Source organism: Trachemys scripta, chromosome 9 (genome assembly GCF_013100865.1).
Source record: "Trachemys scripta elegans isolate TJP31775 chromosome 9, CAS_Tse_1.0, whole genome shotgun sequence".
NCBI lineage: Eukaryota > Metazoa > Chordata > Testudines > Emydidae > Trachemys > Trachemys scripta.
The window spans coordinates 74690406-74714477 of record NC_048306.1 but is presented as its reverse complement, the minus strand read 5'-3'; the positions used below and the strand labels follow the sequence as shown (position 1 = coordinate 74714477).

Here is a 24072-nt window from a genome sequence, read left to right as displayed (position 1 = left end):
ATCATTGCACCTGGAGTTAATGAGCTGGATTCTGTGCTGCACCTGCACAAAAGCTGCAGTACCAGGAGGAGTGGGGAAGACAGGCAAAGGTGACTTTACACCACCTTTGAGCTGGTTGGATTCTGGGCTGCCTCAGATGCTGAAACAGCCTCCAGCACAAGTTAGAGGAACTCCTGGGGATCTCCAACTAATGACAGCCTTCCCAGCTCTGCCTGTGGGCTTCACAGCAGCCCAGAATCTCCAAAGAATCTTGCAGAGAACTACCAGCATGTCCCCTAGTCTTCTGCCCCCGGCTTTCTCCCAGCATGTCTCCTCCAAGGCTTGGCAGAGGAGGAGGTGGTGGGGAGAATCTAGGAAACATACATTGGCTCCAGGCTACTCCTGCACCTAGTAATTCTCTCATAGACCCTCAGAGCTCCTGAACGGCCCCCTATACACTGCCACAATGGCATATGGATGATTGGGCAGGGACTAAAATTGGCCCAGTTGGGCTATTTGTGCACACTACAAAGTTTAACTGTGACATATCCATGTGTTGTATGTCGTTGTAGCCATGTCTGTCCCAGGATATTAGAGGGACAAACCAGGCGAGGTAGTATCTTTTATTGGACCAACTTCTGTTTGTGAGAGATAGAAACTTTCAAGTCACACACAGCTTAGAATATGTGCTAAATACTTATGCTAAACAAGTGTTCCTTCTTGCATTTAACTGGGACGTTCAGAATTCCTTTCCCAGATCTGAAGAAGAGCTCTCTGTAGCTCAAAAACTTGTCTTTCTCACCAACAGAAGTTGGTCCAATAAAAGATATTACATCACCTACCTTGTCTCTCCAATGTCCATGTGTTGCAGACAGAAACAATCACTATAGAAAGCACATATGGAGAGCTGATCCTCAAGCTCTTAAAACACTGGTCTCAAGCTGAAAAGTTTCTTTAGCTGATAGTGCTAACAGTCCCATATCCACTCTGTGGGCCAGCCGCTGGAGAGCATCATCACTCATTCATACATCCAAGCAGAGAAATTACAGTGAGATTCCTGAGCACATTACAGGCATGCTGTACCTGGGTTAGATACTGCTGTGGCTGGAAAGTGAGCTGTTCAGGCATCTCATGTTTCTTCACTGTAGGTCCAGCTGCTCCTTCAGTTCCTAGTCAGCTTTCCCTTGGACCACATTGTGGATTACATTTTAATAGAGACTGTTTTGTTAACATTTTAATCCAAAAACATCATGTTTTTTAAATGCATTTTAGCTGCTTGAAACAACTGTCCATGGTATTTCTTTCCTCTTGCTTTAGAGTCAAGGTTTTTGTTTTTTTCATTTGGGGTGGGAGGGGGGAGTTTAAGGAAATCATTTCTTTCTTTATTAGGTGAGTTTCCAAAAGCTTTTGTAGAAAAAAACTCCTAATAGATCTATGCACAGTTGGTTGATGAAATAAAGCTGGTTTTGCATACAGGCAAAAGTGAATTTTATTGTGGTTTCTGGGTGTGAATTAACCCTCTTTAACTATTTTTAAAAGTGTCAGTGGGAGTTGGGCAGCCAACTCCCTGAAGTGCCTTTGAAAATTTCACCTTGATCTTTCAAGTTTATTAAGGTCACCACTTTCCATCAGGAGCTTGCCCGTCTCTGTTTACTTCAGGTTGTTTCCTAAGTTTTATTTGTGTTTACTTCTTGGGTCAGATTCTTGGGCCTCTACATTCTGCACTGGACCAACTTGGGTAGGAGGGGAAAAGGGAGGGAAGTCACAATTTGGCTTTAAGCAATATTTGTTTCCTCCCAATCCCTGATTCTGGGTGGGCAAGGCTTTGAGCCATTTTCAAGGCAGAATTTATATAGCCTTGTCAGTATCAGCAACCCAGAATTTCTGGGGTGCAGGGATGCCTAGCCACACCCTCTTCTCCTCTACTTCCCACCATAGTTGGAGGGAGGGTGGAGGGGGTGTGATAGGAGCCCCTACAATAACTCTATGCTATCTGAGATTCCCCCCACTGGGTGAGTACGCTCCAAGACATTACAGTGGAAGATTGGGGTCTTTGTGTGTAGTACTCTGGTTAGAACTCCTGTCAGTAAAAATCAGCTTGAGCTTATTAATTTTTTAAAAGAGGCTTCTCAGAAACTTGCCTGAATTGTAAACAGTGGACCAAAATCTGCTTATTTACACCTCAACAAACCCTCTCAAATCAGTTGGATTTGAACGAGTGTATATGAGAGCAGAATTTGGCCCAAAATACTTTAATTCTTCTGACACTATTTATAGTTGCCACCATTTCAGCAGTCATGAATCATGTCTGTCTACAGATCACATGGGTATGATCTCCATGGTGACTTGGTCACTTGAGGTAGAAATATGAGCTGGCAAGTCAAGGTTACTGTGTCTCCCTCTCTCCCTTTCTCTGTCAGTGCAATGCAGGTAATTACTAGCATGACATTTTGACTTAAAGTAGGCTTCATCTGGAGCAAAATTTGCCATTTTTTTTAACTGCATAAAAATAATTTGAACAATGCACTGTGTACCACAGATCCTAGATCCATGCACGGAGAGCAGATGGTACCCTGTTCTGGATCTCATTTGGTAGAAAAGCAAGCATCCTTGGTTAGAGGAAGTTGATGCTACAAGAAAAATAAATAAAAGAAAAATCTTATGTAGGTCTTCCTTCTCTGAACTGTAGAAACTTTCATTGTGAGGAAACCACCAGCTCCTTTGTCCTTAGTAAATGTCCTGGGAAAATGGAAACATAAAGACAGAATTACAAAGACAGAATTTGTCTAGTCTTAGAATAGAAATACCTAAACAGACACAGTACAGTGTAAGGGAGAATCTTAAGTCTTATCCATGTGTTTAAATTAACCAGCAGGCACTTAAAGTTTACTTCTTTGTACTGGTGATGCCCCTTTCCTGTTTTCATTGATGCAAAATGACTTTAAAATGAGTAATATTTTTCTTGTTTGCTAGCACCATCTCCCCCTGTTGTCCATCCACATAAAATGCATAGTCCTGGAACATAAGAAACGCGATACGTTTCCTTCCAGTTCTTTTGTAAGCTGACATGAAGTAGACAGACCCTCTGAAGTTTTGTGCATGCTGTGCTTCTTCTCCACCACCCCCCTTGCTGCAACAAGAAAAGCCTTTTCTTTTAACCTGGCTTCCTTTGAAGAAGTGACTCAGGCAGCTTCATGGCCTCTCAAGGTAAGTGCATACATAGCCTGTATTTTTATATCATGTTTACAGAAAACTAGTCTTTTAAATTTCCAGCAATTTTATTAAATGCAAGCGGTTCAGACTAAAGCCACATCATCCAAAGCATGGTTGTTTCACCTTTTTTGTTTTTCAGAATATGAGATGCTCCTAAGGAGAGTAAAATCGATAATAAAATGTTAATTGAATAAAATATATTAAATAAAAAGTAGCATTTGCATTTAACCTGTGAGGTGTTTGTTCATATTTCTATGTGTACCATTGCCTGAATAGTTGGTATTGAATATGTGGAAAGGGTATGCACTGATCCAAGGTTAACATATTTTGCACACACTTCTTCCATAGTCAACTTTGAAAATAGTGTGTCAGCAGATGATGCTCATTTTCAAGATGTGTCACAATCCTGCTACCAAGTAACAAAGGAAATTTTTGATGATTAAGTGCATTTAGTCAGATTAGCTATATTTGGGTTCATTCTTGACATGTATTGTCTTTAGCTGGAGCCAGTTGGCTCCTCAGAACTGCAAGTGAAAATTGCAGTCAGTTAATTATAAAATCCTTCTAAGTTCATTTGCACATGCTACCAAATGATGTAACTGAACAGAAAGAGCCAAGATTCAGATCTCCTTTATGTCGATACAACTCCACTGAAGATACCTCATTGAGTTGTACAGGTGCAGTGGGAGCAGAATTTGGGGGTCTAGCAGAGTTCCAACAATTTGCTATATATGATTGTCAGTTTTCGGCAATCTTTTTTGCTAGAACGTTGTAAATGCAATGCTACTTAACACTAAGGATGTTCTTGGGTACCAAGTAGTTTTTATAGCATTATTGCTGCATGCTTTGAAATATTCTTCTTTTGGAATGTGAAGACTTGCATATTTCTATTGAAGTTATAATGGGGAATTTGTCATGTATATTTTTAATGTACAGTAGTTAGCAGAAACAGCTGAATAATGTAGCCTTCTAGCATAGAGTTTCCACAGTAAAGAAACATGGTAATACACTTCTAGACAGTGGCCAATAATTCTACAAATTATGATTATACTGTCCAATCTGTTTGTTTATCTTAAATGTTCACTTACCATAAGTGAAATAGAAAAACACCTTCACAAAATAAGCACAAAAATAGACAAAGCTTCAAAGTATCTTAGATTTCCATCAATATTTAATGTATTTGCTGTTTGATTTTTTGATAACTTAAATGCGATGGACAAAACTGCAGTTTGTCATTTTATTTCTTATTACTATTCAAGAATGACACTAGCACTTGGCCAATAAGACTTCATGGCATTTCATGTAACAAGAGTTAGAGCAACAACAGTACCCTGTGAGGTAAAATGATGCAGAAGCCCCTATAAAATATTCATAACCCAGTTATACATTTTTAAAAGCCAGATAGAAATTCAAAGGGCTTCCTTCTTTTTCCTATAGTCTCAGACTTTGAAAGAAAGCAGTAGCTGCAAAGATAAATTAAGATCAAAATATGATTAAACGATGAATCAGCTACACTATGTTCAAATAATGCTAAAGGATCTCATTTAAACCCATAACAGCAAAGGAAAACTTTAAAGCCACAGCTCCTTCTGGTGCTAAAACCCCATTCTGCCTAAGTATTGTCACACACTTGATAGAAACGATCTGTTTGGGGACACTCACAGTATCTAAGTGTGGAGGCTCAGTTTAATAAAATGCATTGTTATTTAAACACAATGGGCCTAGCATTGCTTTCATTTATGCCAGTATAACTAATTTAGCTGCACTGAAATCAGTGGTAAAACCAGTGTGAGATCAGAATTGGGCTCATAAGATGGATTTTCCTTTCTGTTATATACATGCACACATATTGACTTTGGTGGCATTTGGTGATGTAAGATAGGGCCCAATCGTACAGCCACTTGCAAGTATAAGTAGTCTCATTATCTTAAATAGGACTATCCAAGGTAACAAACACTGTGTGTCTAATAAAAAGAACAGGAGTACTTGTGGCACCTTAGAGACTAACAAATTTATTTGAGCATAAGCTTTTGTGGGCTAAAGCCCACATCATCAGATTCATGCAGTGGAAAATACAGTAGGACGATATATATATATACACAGAGAACATGAAAAAATGGGTGTTGCCATACCAACTCTAATGAGACTAATTGATTAAGGTGGGCTATTATCAGCAGGAGAAAAAAACGTTTGTAGTGATAATCAGGATAGCCCATTTCAAACAGTTGACAAGAAGGTGTGAGTAACAGTATATAGTAATAGTGAGTGTTTTCAAGATCAATCCCTAAGTACACAGACTGATAAAGCCCATCTTCTAATACTCTAATTTCACCCTGGTGTAACACCATTTAAATCAATGGCATTATATTGGTTAAAACCAATTTGTCAGTGTGGAGAATCAGGCCCAACCATTGTAACAGGAATGCAGCCGTTGATATCCTTTTATAAAAAAGCCAGCTTTGGGAACCTCAGATCCCAGACAAGCCATTTACTTTCTAGAGAAGGTTTCTCTCAGATTAAGCCTATCATGCACTAATAAAACCATAAACATTAAAGAGGATACTGCACAGGTACTCTCAGTATATAAACCGCTGCCCCATTTGACCCAAGCAGTCTTGTGGGGTTGTTTCCATTAGGAGGAGAAATTAATGATAGAGTCAGGTATTTCTTTGATGCAATCCTGTTTGTTTACAGAAAAAATAACTATGAAGTCCAGATTCCCTGCACACAGGAATCAAAGATCCGGAGACAGTTTCTCTGCTCAGAGTTCCAAGCCAAAAGTGCTCTCATAGCTTTCTCACAAGGTCACATGACAAGCACTTCTCAGACTGTCTCTGATGCTGCCTTCTTTGGCTATGGTGTTTCTGCTCCTTCTCTCTCTGTCACACAGCTCTCTCAAACAATAGCCATCCCCCTTCCTTTGCATTCAGCCCTCGGGGAAACTCTTCTGCCCACATAGCTCAGGTTTCTGACCAGTCTTGTGTGTGTGTTACATTTATCCAGAATGAGGGGCAGCTATTGCCCCACCAGTGAGGTATCACTCAGCTCCCAGCATAATATAATGTACATGTGCATGGTCTTGCTCTCTTTGTGTCTCTGTATCAGTGTCCACATTCTACCACAAAGTTGATAGAAATCCCATTCCTGCAAAATTCTGACACACTCATTGATAGATACAGCTACATAAAAATGATACAAAGTAAACAGTTAAGTTACCTAGGCAACAATATCATATCCTAATTGTATAATCTAAATCTTAATTAAGTCTTTTTTTCCTTCCTGCAGATCCTCAAGGACAAATAAACAAAATCTTTCAGGATTATCTCCCGGGTTCTCCAGACCTTCCTAGCCAAAATAAACCTGTTGAACCTACAAAAGCCTGGAAGCATGCACCACCTCCTCACAGCTTGCCTCCTGGTCTGGAATACCTGAGCCAGGTCCTGTTGTCTCTAAACTTTAATAACATTTTTTTTCCTCAATAGCTTATGTTTGTGTTGAAACGAAAGAAAACTTTGAAATTAATTTAGACTTGCAGGAAGGGCAGGATGGTTACTTCTGCCTTCACTTTCATTCCTCAATGACTCAATAAAGTGGGTCTCTTTCCCCTCCCCTTGTCATGCCTTACCTCTCTTTTCTTTTCCCCAATCTCCCTCCAGCTCATTAACAGCCCGGTCCTACTCCCATGGAAATCATTACCAAAATTCCCATTGACTTCATAGAGAGAAAAACAAGGCTCTAAAATGGAGCCCACATTTTGAGGCGCATGAAGGTCTTTTAGTCAGATGATTTCTGTCCATACTTGTACTTCTCCCAGAGCCATAAGTATCCCTGTATCATGGCATCTTAGATGGCCACCTATACAGACTGTGTCCAAAACCATCATTGCCTTTAGCAAATTGTGGTTTGTAAAATGATTGGCATAATAGGCTTCAATGATTGTGAATCATTTTTTATCTTTTAAACTTCATAGCCAAGAGGCCACTTCAAACGAAAGAATCTATTTGACAAAAAACATTCTCAGGTGTGTTCCCAGGAACACTTGAGACTATTCAGAATGAAAGCATTTTAAAATCTGATCAGCTTGCCACATATGCTGTTTGAGTCCTGTCTGCACTTCACTTAAGGCCTGCTTTTGACACCATTATTCAAACTGTGTAGTACTTTACTCCACAGTTATTCCCACTGATCAGCATGTGGGAGGGGGAAAGAACCAGGCCCTCCGTTTTGACAGTGAAACTAGTCTGATAATTTAGAATGTGCAGCTCTGATTCTCATGCACTAGACAGATGTTGAGTTTGGCTCCCAACATTCTAACAGGGCTAAGGAAAGTTTCAATCCATAAAGGCTTTAACTGAAATAAATACATGAGAATATTTTTATCCACATTAGGTTTTGATAGGAAAAATAATGTATTTTACATTTGCAGCCTAAATTATTGTGTAGTGTCTATTTGTTACCGAAAACACTGTCAGTATTAGATAGCTAATGAAACTGGGCACCTAAAGGGAATAGTAATTGTTTTTCACCCCATTCAGAATCTGTTCTTTACTTTAGAGCAGGGGCAGGCAAACTTTTTGGCCTGAGGGCCGCATCGGGTTTTGTAAATTGTATGGAGGGCCAGTTAGGGGAGGGGGTCGTGGCCACGACCCCCACCTCCTATTTGACCCCCCCCCGGGATTCCTGCCCCATCCAACCCCCCCGTTCCTTGACGACCCCTCTGGGACCCCTGCCCCATCCACACACCCCTGCTCCCTGTCCCCTGACTGCCCCCGGACTCCCGCCACCCCATCCAACCCCTCCTCTCATTCCTGACGGCCCCCCCGGGACCCCTGCCCCATCCAACCACCCCTTCTCCCTGTCTCCTGACTGCCCCCGGAACTCCTGCCCCTGACTGCCCCCTGCCCCCCATCCAACCCCCCCTCCTTCCTGACTGCCCCCCGGGACCCCTGCCCCCATTCAACCCCCTGTTTCCCCCAACCACCATCCACACCCCCACCCCCTGACCACCACCCCAAATTCCCCTGCCCTCTATCCAACCCCGCCTGCTCCCTGCCCCCTTACCATGCTGCCTGGAGCACCAGTGGCTGGCGGCGCTACAGCCGCGCCGCCCGGCTGCAGCCAGGCCACACTGCCGCCACCACACAGCACAGAGCACCGGGTCAGGCTGGGTTCTGCAGCTGCGCTGCCCCAGGAGCTCACAGCCCCGCCGCCCAGAGCATTGCACCGGCAGCGGAGCGAGCTGAGGCTGTGGGAGAGGGGGGACAGCAGGAGAGGGGCCGGGGACTAGCCTCCCAGGCCAGGAGCTCGGGGGCCGGACAGGACGGTCCCACGGGCCAGATGTGGTCCGCGGGCCATAGTTTTCCCACCCCTGCTTTAGAGCCATGATGGTGAGTCCATGAGCATTAGTTCAGGGATAGTGGAGCAAGCAGTTTCAGTCAAGCAGTAAGTGTGATGGTAATAATAAATACTTAGCATATTACGTGTTCAGATTTCTGTACAAACATTAACTAATTATTCCTCAACTTACCCCAGTGAGGTAAGACAGTAAATTCTATGATCCCCATTTAAAAGAAATTTTCAATCTGACACATGGCCAAACGGCAAATCACTGTCAGAACCATGATGAGCTCCAGGCTTCCTGGACTTCATGCCCAGACTTAATCCAATAATCAGGCTGCTTCTCTGAGTGATGTAACCATCATGGCCTCCTCAGATAATGGGTATATCATCTCTCTGATTATCCTTAAGTTTCTCCCCAGTCTAGAGAAATAGAAGAGAAGACCATCTCTACAGCTCTGAAACAATTGTGCACTTGCCACTGAACAACTGCAGGTTTTCTAATAGCCACTTTCACTGTACATTTGGAAGCATTTGATCAGATCTGATGTTCCGAGGCAGAACCCTTATATCCAAGTGCGCTGAAGGTGTGGCAGGAGTTTTAAGGAGTCATCATTTAGGTTTGATTTCACCAGAGTAAGGTCCAGCTGTAAATCACAGTTTTACTTTTGAGAGAATCTCAAAGCTTGTTTCTTTAAATCTTCAAATCTGTGCCAGTAGCAGAAAATCAAATGAAGTAGCTGCTTCTATTAAAGTATAGCAATGAAATACCTAGGAGCATTTGTTCTGTTAAATTAAGGATCCCTGCTCCCCAGAACGCTTGCTTGTCATTGAAGAGAATCAAACTGAACCCAGTAACTGAAATAGGAGAGGTTCTAGAATGACCCCTAGATCTTCTACAGTCTTCACTGCATTTCTTACTTGTGGTGTGGTGGTCATGGAAGGAGGCTGGCAGACTTTTACCCAGTGTAACCTTTCCCATTCAGAGGAACTGCTGAGAAGTTGCTGCCTCCAAAATCCTTGTAGTCTTCTATTCAGAGACACCTCTGTTCTAGTGGTTGGTTTCTTCTAGCACTTTACTTTCCTACAATCTAGTTGGGTAATCACCTTTTGGGAGTAGCTCAGTTCCCTACATTGATAACATGGGATCTATTTACATTTCCACTTAATCCACCTGATTCGCAAATTAGAATTACTGGAGTTTACACACCACAGTGTTCTGCAATGATTTGAAATCCCTACTTTCCCCAGTTCTTGCAAGATTAACAACACAAACATGACAAGTGGTGGAGCAAGTGGAATTCAGAATGTGACCTAATTGGATGTGGGAGAGCTATCTTCCCAGAAGAAGAGGCCCTCACATCTGTAGAGAGAGTAGGCCCTATATCTTTTCCTGATGTACAAGGAGATTTGTAGCAGGCAAACTCTTTGGGGGTTATACTGACATTTTCTCCTGGGAGATAGGCAAAAGATAGAGTTCACTGGGGTATTGAATAGAGATAGCTATTCAGCATATTGAGTAGGAGGTGGTTTGTAGGAGAAGGTGGAAGGCTACAGGGGCAGGTTTGGCATCCCAGTTTCTCAGGTTATTTGGATAAACTTCAGAGAGGTGTCCAAACTTTGCATTGCTTATTCTGACCATGCTGAGTCTCTCTGATGTCTCCTCTCATTCCTGTATTTATTACTTGCTTCTATTCCTTTTTACAACAAGAACCTGTAACTTCAGGGAGCCAGTGCAATGTAGAATATGAACTATGCTTGATCACTTCAGGTGAGGGCGACCCAGCCTTGGCTAAGGGAGTCCCAAATCCCAAGCCATGTGCCTGAGAAAACCCCACTTGCATCTGACTAGGCCCCAACCCCTTGTTCACTCCCAAACCTTCTGAGGATCAGGAACTAACTCCAGAAACAAGTGCTGCACTCAGCAACGAAACCATACTTTTCTATGAGCAGAGACAACTCCCCCATCAGTTCCAGGGATGATTCAGGGAAGACCCTTTGGGGAGTCACACATATTAGCTATTGTACGTTGTATCCAGTCCTGATGCTGAGATATACAAGCTAATACTCTCTAAGGCAATTGAGTCCAAACAGCACCCAGCTCCAGCACCTCAGACCCAAACAGGGCATCTTCTGCCCCATATGCTGGTCACTGGTGCTTGGCATAGTGCGAGCTCAGAATGCTTAGCCCTGATTTCTGATGCATTGCTTGGTATCCATCCCCATGGTGGTCATACTAATCAGAACTCCTCTGCCATCCCCCAGGCCTACTCCCTTGGCTGATCCCCTAGCTCTAGGTTTGGCCTGCAATTGAGTAGAGTAGAGGCAAGCAGACCCTCTGAAGTAAATGGGAGTAGCTGAGGAGTAATCTATTACTCTGCATGCATAAGGGGAATCAGAAATTGTTTCTAAGATGTAGGGAGAAAATATTTTCCTTTTTCTTTGCCAGCTTTTCACCTTAGTGAATAGGTACCATGCTTTCTATATACATATATTAAAAGATTCAGGAAAAGTGGATCTCTTAGTTTTCTACAGTTACAGATTGCATGCAAGTCTTTATTGTCTTCCATATCATAGCCTTATACATTGTCCACAATCCCAAAAAGTGAATGTGGGGACCATTCCTGGAATTATATTTGAAGTCAAAGAGAGCTTTGCCTATGGAGATATACAGGACAGTACCCAAAAGAGAAGAAAGTGTAGGAAAAGAGTGTGTCTTGCAAACATTTATACCTTCAAAAGTTGGGCCAGTACCTTTATAGCCGAGATATGTTTAAGTTATATAGCCAAAACTGCCTCCTTTTAAAAAAAAAGATAATTAACCTGCTAAAAGGACTAAGGTCAAGCGGGTTGCATAGACCCTTATAAATCTTAGGGTCTAAGATACTTTGAGATGCAATGTGAGAAATCTCTTTGCTCTTTGAGTGCACTGATAAATGATGGATCAGGACAGTCTTCTTACAGAATCCAATAAAACAAAAAAGCACATGACATGTTGCTATCCTTACTACACTCTCCAAACTTAAACATATTTTTATTTGATAATAAATTAATTTATACAGTTAAAATAGCTGTAGGCTTTACCAGAGTAACATCACTCAATATGTTTTGTCTTGTGAAAGACCAAATTGGGGTACAAAACCAATATTCAAATATCGGGTCATTTCTGCAGTGTTCAGGATGTTTGGCAACCTATAAAGTATTTGTCCCGTTTATTGGTAGCAAAGCTCTATACTAAACTCCTTCAGATGCAAGAGGTTCCTGTTATGCCTCCTGAAGTTTAAGCTGCAAGTAGCATAACTGCTTAAGAAAATGTTTGTAAGGTCAAAGGCCTTATTCAGAAATCACTTATTTGCATGTGTACTTCAGAGATAAGTGTCAGGCCATGGAGGCTATCTCACTAGCTTCAGTTTGCAAACTGGATGAGCTGCAGGAGTGACTTGAACCAAATGGCTGCAAGTTGTTTTGAATACGTATTACACAAGGTTGATATATAGTGGAGGGCTGTGGCATGATGGTCCCATATGGTCATCCCATATTTTCTTTCTTCAGCCATGAGTAATGAGAAAATCTTGTACCAAATATTTGATGGCCATCAGAAATTTAAGGAAAAGAAATGACCAAAGGCTAAATTGTTAGCCTACAGTCAAAATGACATTGAAGTGATAGCCAGTCAATTTTACAGCATTAGCACCCCCTTCTTAAAACAGAAAGAATACCTGAGAGGCAATAATAAACCATGACGGCAGCTCTGGGGAGGAGATTCTGAAATACATGGAAAATATTCACTGTTTATCACTGGGTTTATAATCTATCAATCATATGATCATTTCTCCTTGGTCAACAAGTTGGCTTTATAGAGAAGTGTATTTTTGTGTGTGTGTGCTCATTTTGGCATCCTTGAATGCCATGTGATGACCACTATTTCTGAATCTCCAGATTTTTTACAGCATAACTTTAAACACTGTGTGCACTGGCCATGCCTCCTCTCTGGCCCCAACAAGTCCTTGTCTGTGCCTTCTGGTGACTCACTCATATCAGGTGAATCTCCAACAGGGGGAAAAGGGCCAGATACCGTTGCATACTCAGAACAGCACAAAGGAGACAGAGTGGGAGAAAGAATCAGGTTCTGCATCCTTTGTACATTTCCCTCAATTACAGCTGGCCTCATCATGATCCCAGTGGAATTCATTTGGTCACTGTTTTCAAATGGATGCATACAATACATAACCATCACAGCTTATATCATGTTCCTCCAGCTGGCATGGAGTAGAACCAGCTCCCTCTTGAGCAGGTCGACCCCTCTGAATTAACAAGAAGATGACTACAGTGACACAGGATGCTCCCCAGTATACCCAGCCCCTGCTGGCCTGGGAGCAAAGAAATGTAGGTCTGCTGGAACATATGGTGTCCTTGACAGGTATATGAGAACGATTACTGTGGCAACTCCAAATCTCTTTAAAATTAGAAGAGTGTCACCATGTACTTTCATTTATTTTCATTTTTTTAACAGCTGGACCAGATAATCATTCACCAGCAGGTGGAGCTTCTTGAAGGTACCAGGTGTATGAGTTTCATCTTTACAATGCCAGCATGTAGATATCTTTGTAAATGTAACATAAATTATGCCCTGACCTTTTCCCATTGAAGTCAATGAAAACACTCCCATTGACCTTAATGGGCATTTTATCAGGTCCTCCATGCACTGATAGGTTTAATGCTGAAAGTTCATTTTGTTTACGGCAGTTCTACCGCAATAAAAGGAGAGGAAAAAGTCAATAACGAGTCTCTATTCCAGCCATAAAAGTTTCTTCATCAATGAGTTCACTGGGATTGCTCACATGCCTAAAGCTACTTATGTTTATAAGTATTTCTGGGATTGGGAAGATGTTCTCTTTAGCAATTATTCACATGCTACCAAATAATGTAATGCTCTCTGATCAGATGAGTTAAAGAAACAGAAGGTATCTGTAAGTGATACAATAATGCATGCTACTTTGCATGTATATAGTGCTTTAATATTGCAAAGCACTCTAGAAACATTAACTGCTGCAAATGAAATGTCATGTTTCTTGATTTTTTTTTCACCGCAGATTGGCATAGGGCCTGATCCTGCCTCATTGACATGAATAGGAGTTTTGCCACTGAGCAAAACTGAACAGAATCATGTCATTACTTTTCACCTATTTAAGTTAGTGATGAGTCCAACACTTTATAATTCTATAGTGAGTCAAACCAAAGTCTGATCTGAGCACTCTCTAATTTGGTTTAAAATATAGATTCCATGGTGTTCAGATTCACTCCACTGTCTGATTAGTGTTGCATAATTGCATAGTTTAATTACTTTAAAGGAATTTTTAAATAGTCCCTGTTCCAAAGAACTTACAATATACATTAGAGAGAGAGGGTTGGACTGTGAACTTGGATCCAAACTTGGATCAGATGTTTTTGGACCACCTTTAATTCTAATTTATTATACTAAATAACTTGCTAACTGTTTTACTTTATTAGTCATACTTGGTACGGAGACCTGCAGCAAATACGAGATAAAAAACCATTTGGGACAAAGAGTTTACTTTGCAATGGAAGAAAATGGTTGCTTTGATCGTAACTTCTGTTCACCTATACGGTCTTTCACCATAAGGATTACTGATAACACCGGTCGAGAGGTGATCACAGTGAATAGACCCTTGAGATGTAACAGCTGCTGGTTCCCTTGCTACATGCAAGAGGTCAGTGAATAATAACAACAGCATCTTTCATTTATGTATCTCAAATTATTTACGAACTTTCATTAAGCCTCATGAGACCTCTCTCAGTTTGGCACTATACCCACTTTCCAGATGGGTAAAATGCACAAAAAGGACTATGTGTTTTGTCCATCTTCATGTGGTGAGACATAGAGACCAGAAGGCTGGGCTCTGGCTGCTAGACCATATTTCCTCTTTTTAAAAAAAAATCCATAAAAATAATAATTGTCAAGACAAGTAACTAGCAAGGAACATACTTCCTTAATGATGAATGAGACCATTAATTACAGGTAGCCTATGGCAAGCAAGGAAGTTCCGACTGGCCTTCATTCAAATTACGGGTATGATGCAGACTAGCTGCATGGCAAGTTCCATAGGGTTTTTGCCATATTAACATAGAGGGTTTGAGTGATCTGATTAGACTCTGCAAGTCCAGACCCACAAATGATTAGAGAACTTGCACTCAACACTGCTCAGATAAGCCCCAATGCTGCAATGAAGCCCATGTAGAGGTCAGTCCTCAGTGCAGGATTGGGGCGATAATTTATACGACTGGAGCACGTGAGCCACGCTTTGTTTGAAGTGTATGTGTTTTTGTAGTATGTTTCAGTTTCCACTCTTCAGTTTGATGCAAGACATTGTATCATAATTTCAAGCTGAATAGTAAAAGTACTGTCATTTCTTACAGATTACATAACACTCATTTTGATATTTATGAGAAATTAAACATCATGGGTGAAATCAGTGGCAATACCTGACTTCAAATGGGGTCAAGATTTCACCCCTGTTTGGTGGTGGTTTGCTTGCTGTTTGCTATGTTTAGTACAAAAATGTCCATATTAGTCCTGATAAATCCTATGAGATATGTGTGTATGGGTGTGTGTGTATAGTTTGAATAACTTGCTTTTGTGCATTTTTAACACAATCCTATAGGAACAATTAGCACAATAAATATAATTTTACTTGTCACAGACTAACAGTAACTTTACAGTGCAAATCACATAGTGTGACAGTAAAGTACATGGAAAGATAGGTCCTTAATTAATGTGCGTCAGTCTGACTTAGATGGCAGCGCCCTGGACTCTGCCACAGAAACTCCTAATATCACTCCTATACAGTTTCACAGTATCCACAGTCTTGTGTTAAGAGCGTGCTCCCTTTGAATGAGAACACAGATTCTTTCTGTATTGCACCACTCAATACTATAAACCATCTGACTCTGAGATGCGTTGACTATGAAAGGTGAATATTCTAGTCCAACATGTTGATTTCATCATTTTATGCTTTATATACTTGCCCATGTACTTTCTCAGTGGTGCATTATGATTTGCACTAGAGATGCAGATCAATGTACAGAAGTATCAACATCTCTATATAAATAGACCTTGGTATATTAACTAATTATTGTAAATACATTAGCTTCAGTATACATATGGTTTTTCATGTTATACAAAACTTTATTCCTTAGAAAGAAGAACAGGAGTACTTGTGGCACCACTCCTGTTCTTCTTTTTGCGGATACAGACTAACACGGCTGTTACTCTGAAACTTGTCTTTATTCCTTAGCAGCAATTATTAAGTTAATATTGTTCAATATATTTAAAACTATCCTATGAAGTCTTTTCATACCATGTTTATGGTTTAAAATTTTGCATTTAAAAATAGGGCAATTAATCTTGTAAATTTACACATGTTATTATTGTATGCCACTTTTGTCTAATAGTTAGAAGTTCAGTCCCCTCCTGGTACAATAGTCGGCTACGTTGTCCAGAACTGGGACCCTCTGCTGCCTAAATTCACTATACTGAATGAGAGCAAAGAAGATGTATTGAAAATAATTGGCCCCTATGCAACATGCAGCTGTTTTGGAGATGTAGACTTTGAGGTATGTTTCATACACTAGAGAATACCCATTGTTTAAAAGTAATATAATATTTTGACTGAAACATTCAATGAAGGTTTTAAACTTAAAAATAAAACCAATGAACTACTGTAATGTAGGAACCAGATGTCAACAGTGTACAGAGTGACAAATCAAAGTTCATATTTCTAACCTCAGATCTTAGGCTGGAAGTTGAGTCTACCACATGTATTTCCTAGATAGGAGTGACAAAAGATGCAGGAAAAAACATTCTCCTGGGGTGAAATCCTGGACCCCCTGAAATCAATGAAAGTGTTGCCATCTACTTCAATAGAGCCAGGATCACGTCTCAGTCTCCTTCAGTAAAGTGCTGATCCAAAGTCCACTAAATTCAGTGGGACACTTTCCACTGACTTCAATACCCTTAGACCTATTCTGAGAGCAGTATTGCCATTGAACAGCCACTTAACTGCGGCTTCTACAGAAGGACAGTTAAGTCTGAGAAGCAGTAGATTTGAGGGGTTTGGGGAGAGCAAAACATGCACAAAATTTGCTATGACAATCACAGTGCTTTGGATTTCTCACTTTCTGTTTTAGCAAGATTAAGGGATCATAGCAACCTTCTACACTGGCTACCTCCTAAACAGCCACACCAAAAGACTTCAGTGAGGTTCTGCCACAAATGTAGGTTTAATTTACCAACTAACTGTAATGACCAAACAATCAGGGACACATTTGTCTGAGCCAGAAGTTAGGGCAGCATTGGTCCCAAGACTATTTACAGCTAGTCAAGAATTTTTTTGTCAAAGTGAAATTTCCTTGTGAAAAAGGGGGAGAATTGTGTACATTTTCACAATTTCTTTTGCCTGGTTTCCAACCAGCTCCAGTGCTGCTGCTGATCCCAAAGTATCTTTCTGGTGTGTCATTTCACATGGATAAAAATAAGCATGATCCTCCAAAACATATAAGTGATGACAAACATGAGGGTACTGATTAGTGGTAATTCGAAGTCAGTGGCTAGGGGAAGCTAAGAGATAGAAGGAAATCCATCTCATTTCTCAGTCTTCTGTGTCAGAGCAAGTAACTCCATTGGTCAGAGGCAGCTGCATCAGCGTCATATGCATCTAAGCTATTGTTGCGGAATCTACTGTAGCTGCTGCCGCTGTCTCTTTTCTTTCCATTGTTTCATCATCACTGATGACACAATACTTCTAAGCAGCAGCATGGCTGAAGCAAGAGTCGTCTGACTCTTTGTGTACAGAGAATAGGCCAGATTCGGTGATCTTGTGACATCCTGCTTGAGGATAGGGGTATGAAAGGAAGGTGTCTAACTGCTGCCACTGTATCTGCTGCTGTGGCAGCAGCTGCTCTGTTTGTGCAATTGCACGTATATTTTCCAATTGAATTTTGTCTGCTTTTCTGATGTTGTGATGCTGCAGATGTGTGTCCAGCATGCCTGCCATAAACTGAATTTCAGCACACGCCCTGCAAAGCTATTGTTTAGTGCCAAGCTGACAAAAATGCTGAGATTCTCATTTGCTGATCATGGGAAAAGTCTGGGGAAATAATTTTCCTCCAAACAAAATGGAAGATGAGCCTAAGCCACAAAATTTGAATTCACAGCCAACATTTGTGGATGTTCAGATGTGCTCTTTTTCTTTGGCCCCAGCTTTAAACACATGAGGACCTGTGCCAGTTGTCATTTCACTGGAACAATGGAACCAGTCCCATTGAAGTTAATGGGTATTTTGCCCCTGATTTCCAATGGGAACAGAATCAGCCTGATTGTGACTGGCCATTGGGACAGCTTTTGGGAGGGTAACTTAGATGGAGAGAAGGGTATCCATTCTGCAGGAGCAACATTAGGGTGACATGCTATGCATGTGCAGTTTCCACAATTAGAAACTGCACAATAGTTCAGTGTACAAATGGAGGGACGTGAGATGACGGGAATGGTTGACCAGCTCCTCTCTCTGTCCTCTGGGATCATAATCTCAGACAATGGGGCAAATGTGATACATGGTGATGCTGTTGGCCACATAGCCTGCTTTCCACATGTCAGAAACTCATTTTTTTTGGAATTCCATTTAAAACACCTCAGACAGAACATGGATCCTCTCTCTGTGACAACTTGAAATTTCATAGACAGGAAGTGTCAAGGAAAGGTGGCTTTATTCTTCATTTATTTTTTATATTGTGATTGCACCATGAGGCCTCCAAAGGCTAGGACCCATTGTGCTAGGCACTGTACCAACATAGGAGATGACAGTTCCTGCCCCCAAAAAGCTTAAAGTCTGAAAGACAAGACATAACTGCAGGAGACAAGCAAGTAAAGGTGAAGATGGGAGAGGTGGAGTAACAATAAAAATAATAGGATGGTGTGTTCCATATTCTCCTGCTTTGAATAACCCTTCCCCCGGGGGCGGGGAGGGAAGGCTTCCCAAATTTCCCAGAAAGGTGAAATGCAGAGGTTGTAAAACTATTCAAAATAGTAAACATTTTTTCTTTTGATTATAATAATAAATTCTAGTAAGCATGGAGATTAATGGTTCTGGCTATCTACATGGGGGTAAATTTCATTTCACCTTCTGGGGCCAAACTGGAAAAGCACCAATGGAATTAATGAACTATTCTGATTTACACCAACTGAGATCTGGCCCACTGAGAATAGAATACTTTCTTGTCTGTTACAGGGCATTGATTATAACAAATCCAATAAATTATTGTTTGGAGGGAGGGATTGGAGGGGGCTATACATTAGTGTGGCTATTTTTTAATCCCTCTTTTCTCTTGTGTAGGTAAAAACTCTTAATGAAATGTCAACAATTGGCAAGATTTCCAAATATTGGTCTGGGTTTGTAAACAATGTCTTTACCAATGCTGCTAACTTTGGGATCCAGGTTCCTGTAGAGCTTGACGTGAAAATCAAGGCTATAATGATTGGAGCTTGTTTCCTCATAGTAAGTACACAAAACCAGAGGGAAAAGCCGTCCCAAGCTAGGTAACGTGGAGCCACAGCACCCACAATCTATGGGAAAACTCCAGTCCTACAACAGGATCCACACGAGTGGACTCTTGGGTATGTTCAGATCCTGTTGCGGGATTGGGATCCAACCTAAAATTGTCAGTACCTAAAAGATTATTAGCTGGGAAACCTGTAGCTTTAATGGGTTATGGGTGTTTTTTTTTATCATTTACTGATATGGAATTCTTTAAAATTTGTGTCATTTTATCATAAAGTTACACCACATCCAACATCCTGTCAGTTTAAATGATCTTTTGTGACACAGGACAACACATGAAAAGATGTGATCAAATATTTTAATCCTCGCAGAACCTAACAGAACCCTGGATCATCTGAGTCAATGAGAAAAACTGTTGAATTTGAACTTGTTATCATGTCTGTGAACCAAGAGAGAAGAGCAATTACACTGATTCTTTATTGGTGTTTCAAGATCCTGGGCCTGATTTGCCCCTTGCAGGATATAAATAACTCCCATTGATTTCATAGGAGAGTTTTATGTGTATCTTGAGGAGCAGAACAGGGCCGTGAAAAGGTGAATCCTTTGCTTTAGCCACAGCTACTCATTTTTATTCAGCATTATCTATATTTCTGCCCAATGAGTCATAATGTTTTCCCTCGCCCATATTCTTCTTCCTTCACAGATTCTATTGTAAAACGTTGAATCTTAAAACATTCAAGAACAGGGGCAAAGAGGGCTGTGCATAGATTTGAGGTGCACAACTATCATGGCAAATCAGCATCTTTGTCTGTTCTTGCTTGATTTATTTCTCCCTGTGCATTATATCTAATATGCTACACATTGGTACAGCAATGATGGCCACATAATGATTTCAAAAAACTGTTTGGATCCTCTGATCAGAGGAGACAGGAAGACAGGCAAAGCTATTTTAACTGTACTTCTGAAAAACAACAATGGTGATTCTGATATTTTATTCTAGTTCTTGGCTGCAACAAGCTTAGAAATATAATTCTCATGACACTTAAGATTTTCAGATTTCCTCCTACATAACTCTCATTGCTCAGTGGCAGACAGTCATTGCCTAATATACTTATTTTATTTAATAAAAGCCTTCAAATCTGGCTTTTGATATTAATTGTTGCCTTTTTGTATCTTCCTTAACATTCACAGTTTATTTATTTGTAGGATTTAATGTTCTTTGAGAACTCATTGGATGGATTATAACAAGCAAGATGACAGAAACAATAAAATATGCAGAATGTGTTTCAGTAAGTAAGAGAGAATATAAATTGATCTTCTTCCTTTCAAGGCTTCTACATAAGACACTTTCTGATTCTTTTTCATTTTCTTCTACAAATCCCTTGAGCTTTGGACGTTATATTTTACTGCACAAATCTTTTTTTTTTTTTTTTTTTTTTTTTTAAGGAAAAAAGTTAATGATAGTATTTATTAAAATATCTCTTATGTAAATAATAATTTCCCCATTTGAATTGTATGTATTGCTAAACATACAGTTTTCAAACCGAGCAATGTTGCTTTGGAAACTGCTATTCTCTTTTTTCTCTTTTGATGTTTTTTGCATGTGAAGCATGAAAGATTAGAACTAAGGCTTGCAGCATCACTGATGAAAAGTCTATGTTTAGAGAACCCTTTGAAGTTTTGCAAGTGATGGTGCTAGTTATTAACCAAATAAGGTGGGATCTTCCATTATTTCAGAAGTAGCTTTCAGATCTACTGTTAACAATAACAAACTGAATATAACAGTAACAATTGTTAATAGTAGATCTGAAAGCTACTTCTGAAATAAAGGAAGATCCCACCTTATTTACTATACTATACTATACTATACTATACTATATATAGCTGGCATTTCCCAATGGGGAAGTTTAAGATGGGTATGTATTTGTGTGGGGACAGTGGAGGTGATGGAACTACCTGCTTGGGTTTAAGAGATAGTTAACATAGCTAAGGTTTATAAATCATGTGATTTTATGGCAAAGATTTTTCAAATATGGGAGCCCAAGTTAAGTTTCTAAGTCCATAATTAGTCACATAAACAAGTGACCTATTTTCAAAAGTTTGGAGCATCCAGCATTTTCACTGAAGTCAGACAAGCATATTTGAGTTTCTTGGCCACATTACAGAGAGAAAAAACAATGAGGAGTCCTTATGGCACCTTAGAGACTAACACATTTATTTGGGCATAAGCTTTTGTGCCCACGAAAGTTTATGCCCAAATAAATGTGTTAGTCTGTAAGGTGCCACAAGGACTCCTTGTTGTTTTTGCTGATACAGACTAGCACGGCTACCACTCTGAAACCTATTACAGAGAGAGAGAGAGAGAGACTAACAACTCTTTCAAGTATGCAATACCTTAAAGTGCTCAAGAAGTTTACTCCCACCTTGTTGTTGTGGAAAAGATCCTTTGCTTTAATCCACATCATACCCTAATACAGGTAACTTTTTAATTCAAGACTGCACTTTTCTGAAGCCAGCATAAACCAAACACCAACCAAATAAACCAAAGCGTCAGGCAGACTCAGATATTTTCTGTGATATTGCTGTGCAATAGACGCTTTCTAGCTGTACTTCAGACACAGATGTAAATTGCAATATAGAAATATACCTTAAGGCTGGAGGTAGTTACATCCTGCTAAGAGTGTTCAATACCACTTTTTCAGATTTTGAATGGCTGTTCATTTATACCATGTTCATATACATTACTCCTTACTGTTCATGAACATTCACATTCTCAGGCTTTTGCTTATACAATTGTTTGGGGAATGTCCAGCCTTGCTGAAATACTCATATTTATATTTATATATGGGTATATTTATATGTGAGCAAGAGTGTTTGTGCAAAAAAAAGAACATTCACTGAACATTATTCGCTATTTGTCAATTGTTATACATAATACTCTTGCTTAAATATTTCAGTGATCCATTCAGGCGACAGAAACAATACCTTGTAATACAGGTGACAAATCACACACAAAGAATAACAGAGTGCTCAGTCTGAATGAACAGTTTACAAAACATCCATTGGCTGAGATTTGTTTGCATGAAATGGACAATGAATGCTGGCAAATAGCTAACACATCTTTTAGATTATCTAGTAAGGTGACTAGTTTCACTACCAGCCACTATACAAATAGTAAAACTATGTGCTACATATGTTCGGTAGGTGGCAGCAACACTTCATTATTCAATATTTATTTTCCACAGAGCATGATCTTCACCAGAGACAGCTTCAACCTGCAATTGATTTCTAGCCTTTTGAAGAGAACGGTTTTACTTTGTTTGCTGTTTGATATTAAACTTTTGACACAAGATGTTGGAACTGTTTTACTTTTTGCAAGTTGCCACCGAACTCTAAGTAACTGGGGAAGTTCTAACTGAAACTTGTAGCTCCTTGCGTTCAGATCCATTGGGGAAAATCTGGCATACCATAGAGTAGGGGTGGCCAACCTGTGGCTCCAGAGCCACAGGCGGCTCTTCAGAAGTTAATACTCGGCTCCTTGTATAAGCAGGGCTGGAGCTACAGGCACCAACTTTCCAATGTGCTAGGGGGTGCTCACTGCTCAACCCTGGCTCTGCCATAGGCCCTGCCCCTACTCCACCCCTTCCTGCTCCCTCTCCTGAGCCTGCAGTGCTCTCGCTCCTCCCCCCTTTTCTCCCCCCAGAGCCTCCTGCACACCACAAAACAGCTGATTGGGAGGTGTGGGGAGGACGCGGGAGATGCTGATTGGCAGGGCTGCTGGTGGGTGGAAGGCGGAGGAAGCGGGGTGCGGGAGCGGATGGTGGGCTGCTGACATATTACTGTGGCTCTTTGGCAGTGTTCATTGGTAAATTCTGGCTCCTTCTCAGGCTCAGGTTGGCCACCCCTGCCATAGGGTGAGCTTTTCTGATCAAGCCTGGAAATACCTAGCCTGGCCCCTGACTATCCGTACTGATTCTGTAAGTGGACGGTATCCGGTTCAGACCTAGTCTGAGGGTCTGACTGGCAGGGAAGAGAAAAAGTGCCAGCTCCATGTGCCAGCTCCCACATCTCCCACTCCTGCAGAAATCTGTTCATAGTTGCACAGTTTGGGAGTTCAATCCTGAATTTTGCTTAGCACTCTGGCCCTGAAGCTTAGCTCTTAAACATCCGATTAGTTTTAAGCAAGTCAGAATTGAGGTTATTCAGATGCTTAAAGTTCGGGATGTACATAAGTGTATCAAGGCCAGAGAGCTCAGCAACTTGCAGAATTGAGCCCTGAGCAACCAAGTGATTGAGAAGAGGAGCTACGCCAACAGGAACTCAACTGATCCTGCAAAACCTTAATCAAGTGGACTGTCCTGGCTCATTGAGTAGTCCTATTGCCTTCATGAACACTGCTTATGTGAGATTCCTCACTTAATTAAAGGTTTGAAGATCAGGCTCAATCTGAGGGCAGGGGGAGTGTCACAGAAAAATGGGTAATGAGAAATAACTTTAGCATACCACAAGGTGGCATACTGTGAGAATATTACTGTTTTTTTAAACAGTTAAAACTGTAGATTATGCTATCATAGCTAGGGCCCTAACAAATTCACGGCCATGAAAAACACATCATGGACTGTGAAATCTGATCTCCCCTGGAAAACTGGGTCTCATAAAATCTGGCTAGTGTCGGGGAGGGGCAGGGCTGGGGGCTCCTATCATATGCCGGCGTCCAGCTGCTAGTCCCGGCCAGGCTGGGAAGCGATGGGACTTCCTCTTCCTCTGCAGGGGCCACTCCTGGGGCCGGTTCAGACCCACCTCCAAGAACCTTCCCCAGCTGCAGGAAGCTATTTGGCTGCTGGCTGGGAGCCCTGCTCTGAAAGTAGCGCTGCTCACTTGTGTGCCACCCTCACTTGTGTGTCTCCACCAGTAGCAGTGCACATGTGAGGGTGGCAATACCATACCATGCCACCCTCACTTCAGTGCT

At 41.0% G+C, this 24072-nt stretch overlaps 1 protein-coding gene across 3 annotated transcripts; it reads left to right on the top strand.

Annotated features, from left to right (window-relative positions):
• The first annotated feature begins 3017 nt into the window (after positions 1 to 3017).
• Positions 3018 to 22448, top strand: PLSCR5 (phospholipid scramblase family member 5). Of its 3 annotated transcripts, XM_034782633.1 has the most exons (8): positions 3018 to 3186; positions 6478 to 6629; positions 13043 to 13085; positions 14041 to 14261; positions 16003 to 16164; positions 18939 to 19100; positions 20310 to 20392; positions 22349 to 22448. In XM_034782633.1, exons 1-7 carry the CDS (start codon positions 3174 to 3176, stop codon positions 20346 to 20348), a joined length of 792 nt encoding a protein of 263 aa, XP_034638524.1. In that variant the 5' UTR covers positions 3018 to 3173; the 3' UTR covers positions 20349 to 20392; positions 22349 to 22448. The 3 variants fall into 3 exon arrangements, with proteins under 3 accessions (XP_034638524.1, XP_034638525.1, XP_034638523.1); XM_034782634.1 differs by lacking the exon at positions 18939 to 19100; XM_034782632.1 differs by lacking the exons at positions 20310 to 20392; positions 22349 to 22448 and having other exon boundaries at positions 18939 to 20284.
• The last annotated feature ends 1624 nt before the right edge of the window (positions 22449 to 24072 follow it).

Bases quoted from the DNA above. Each gene is read 5' to 3' on its own strand.
- PLSCR5 (XM_034782632.1), top strand. The intron at 6,630-13,042 runs GTCCTGTTGTCT...TTTTTTTAACAG, and splicing joins GTCTGGAATACCTGAGCCAG to CTGGACCAGATAATCATTCA. The intron at 14,262-16,002 runs GTCAGTGAATAA...TTTGTCTAATAG, and splicing joins TCCCTTGCTACATGCAAGAG to TTAGAAGTTCAGTCCCCTCC.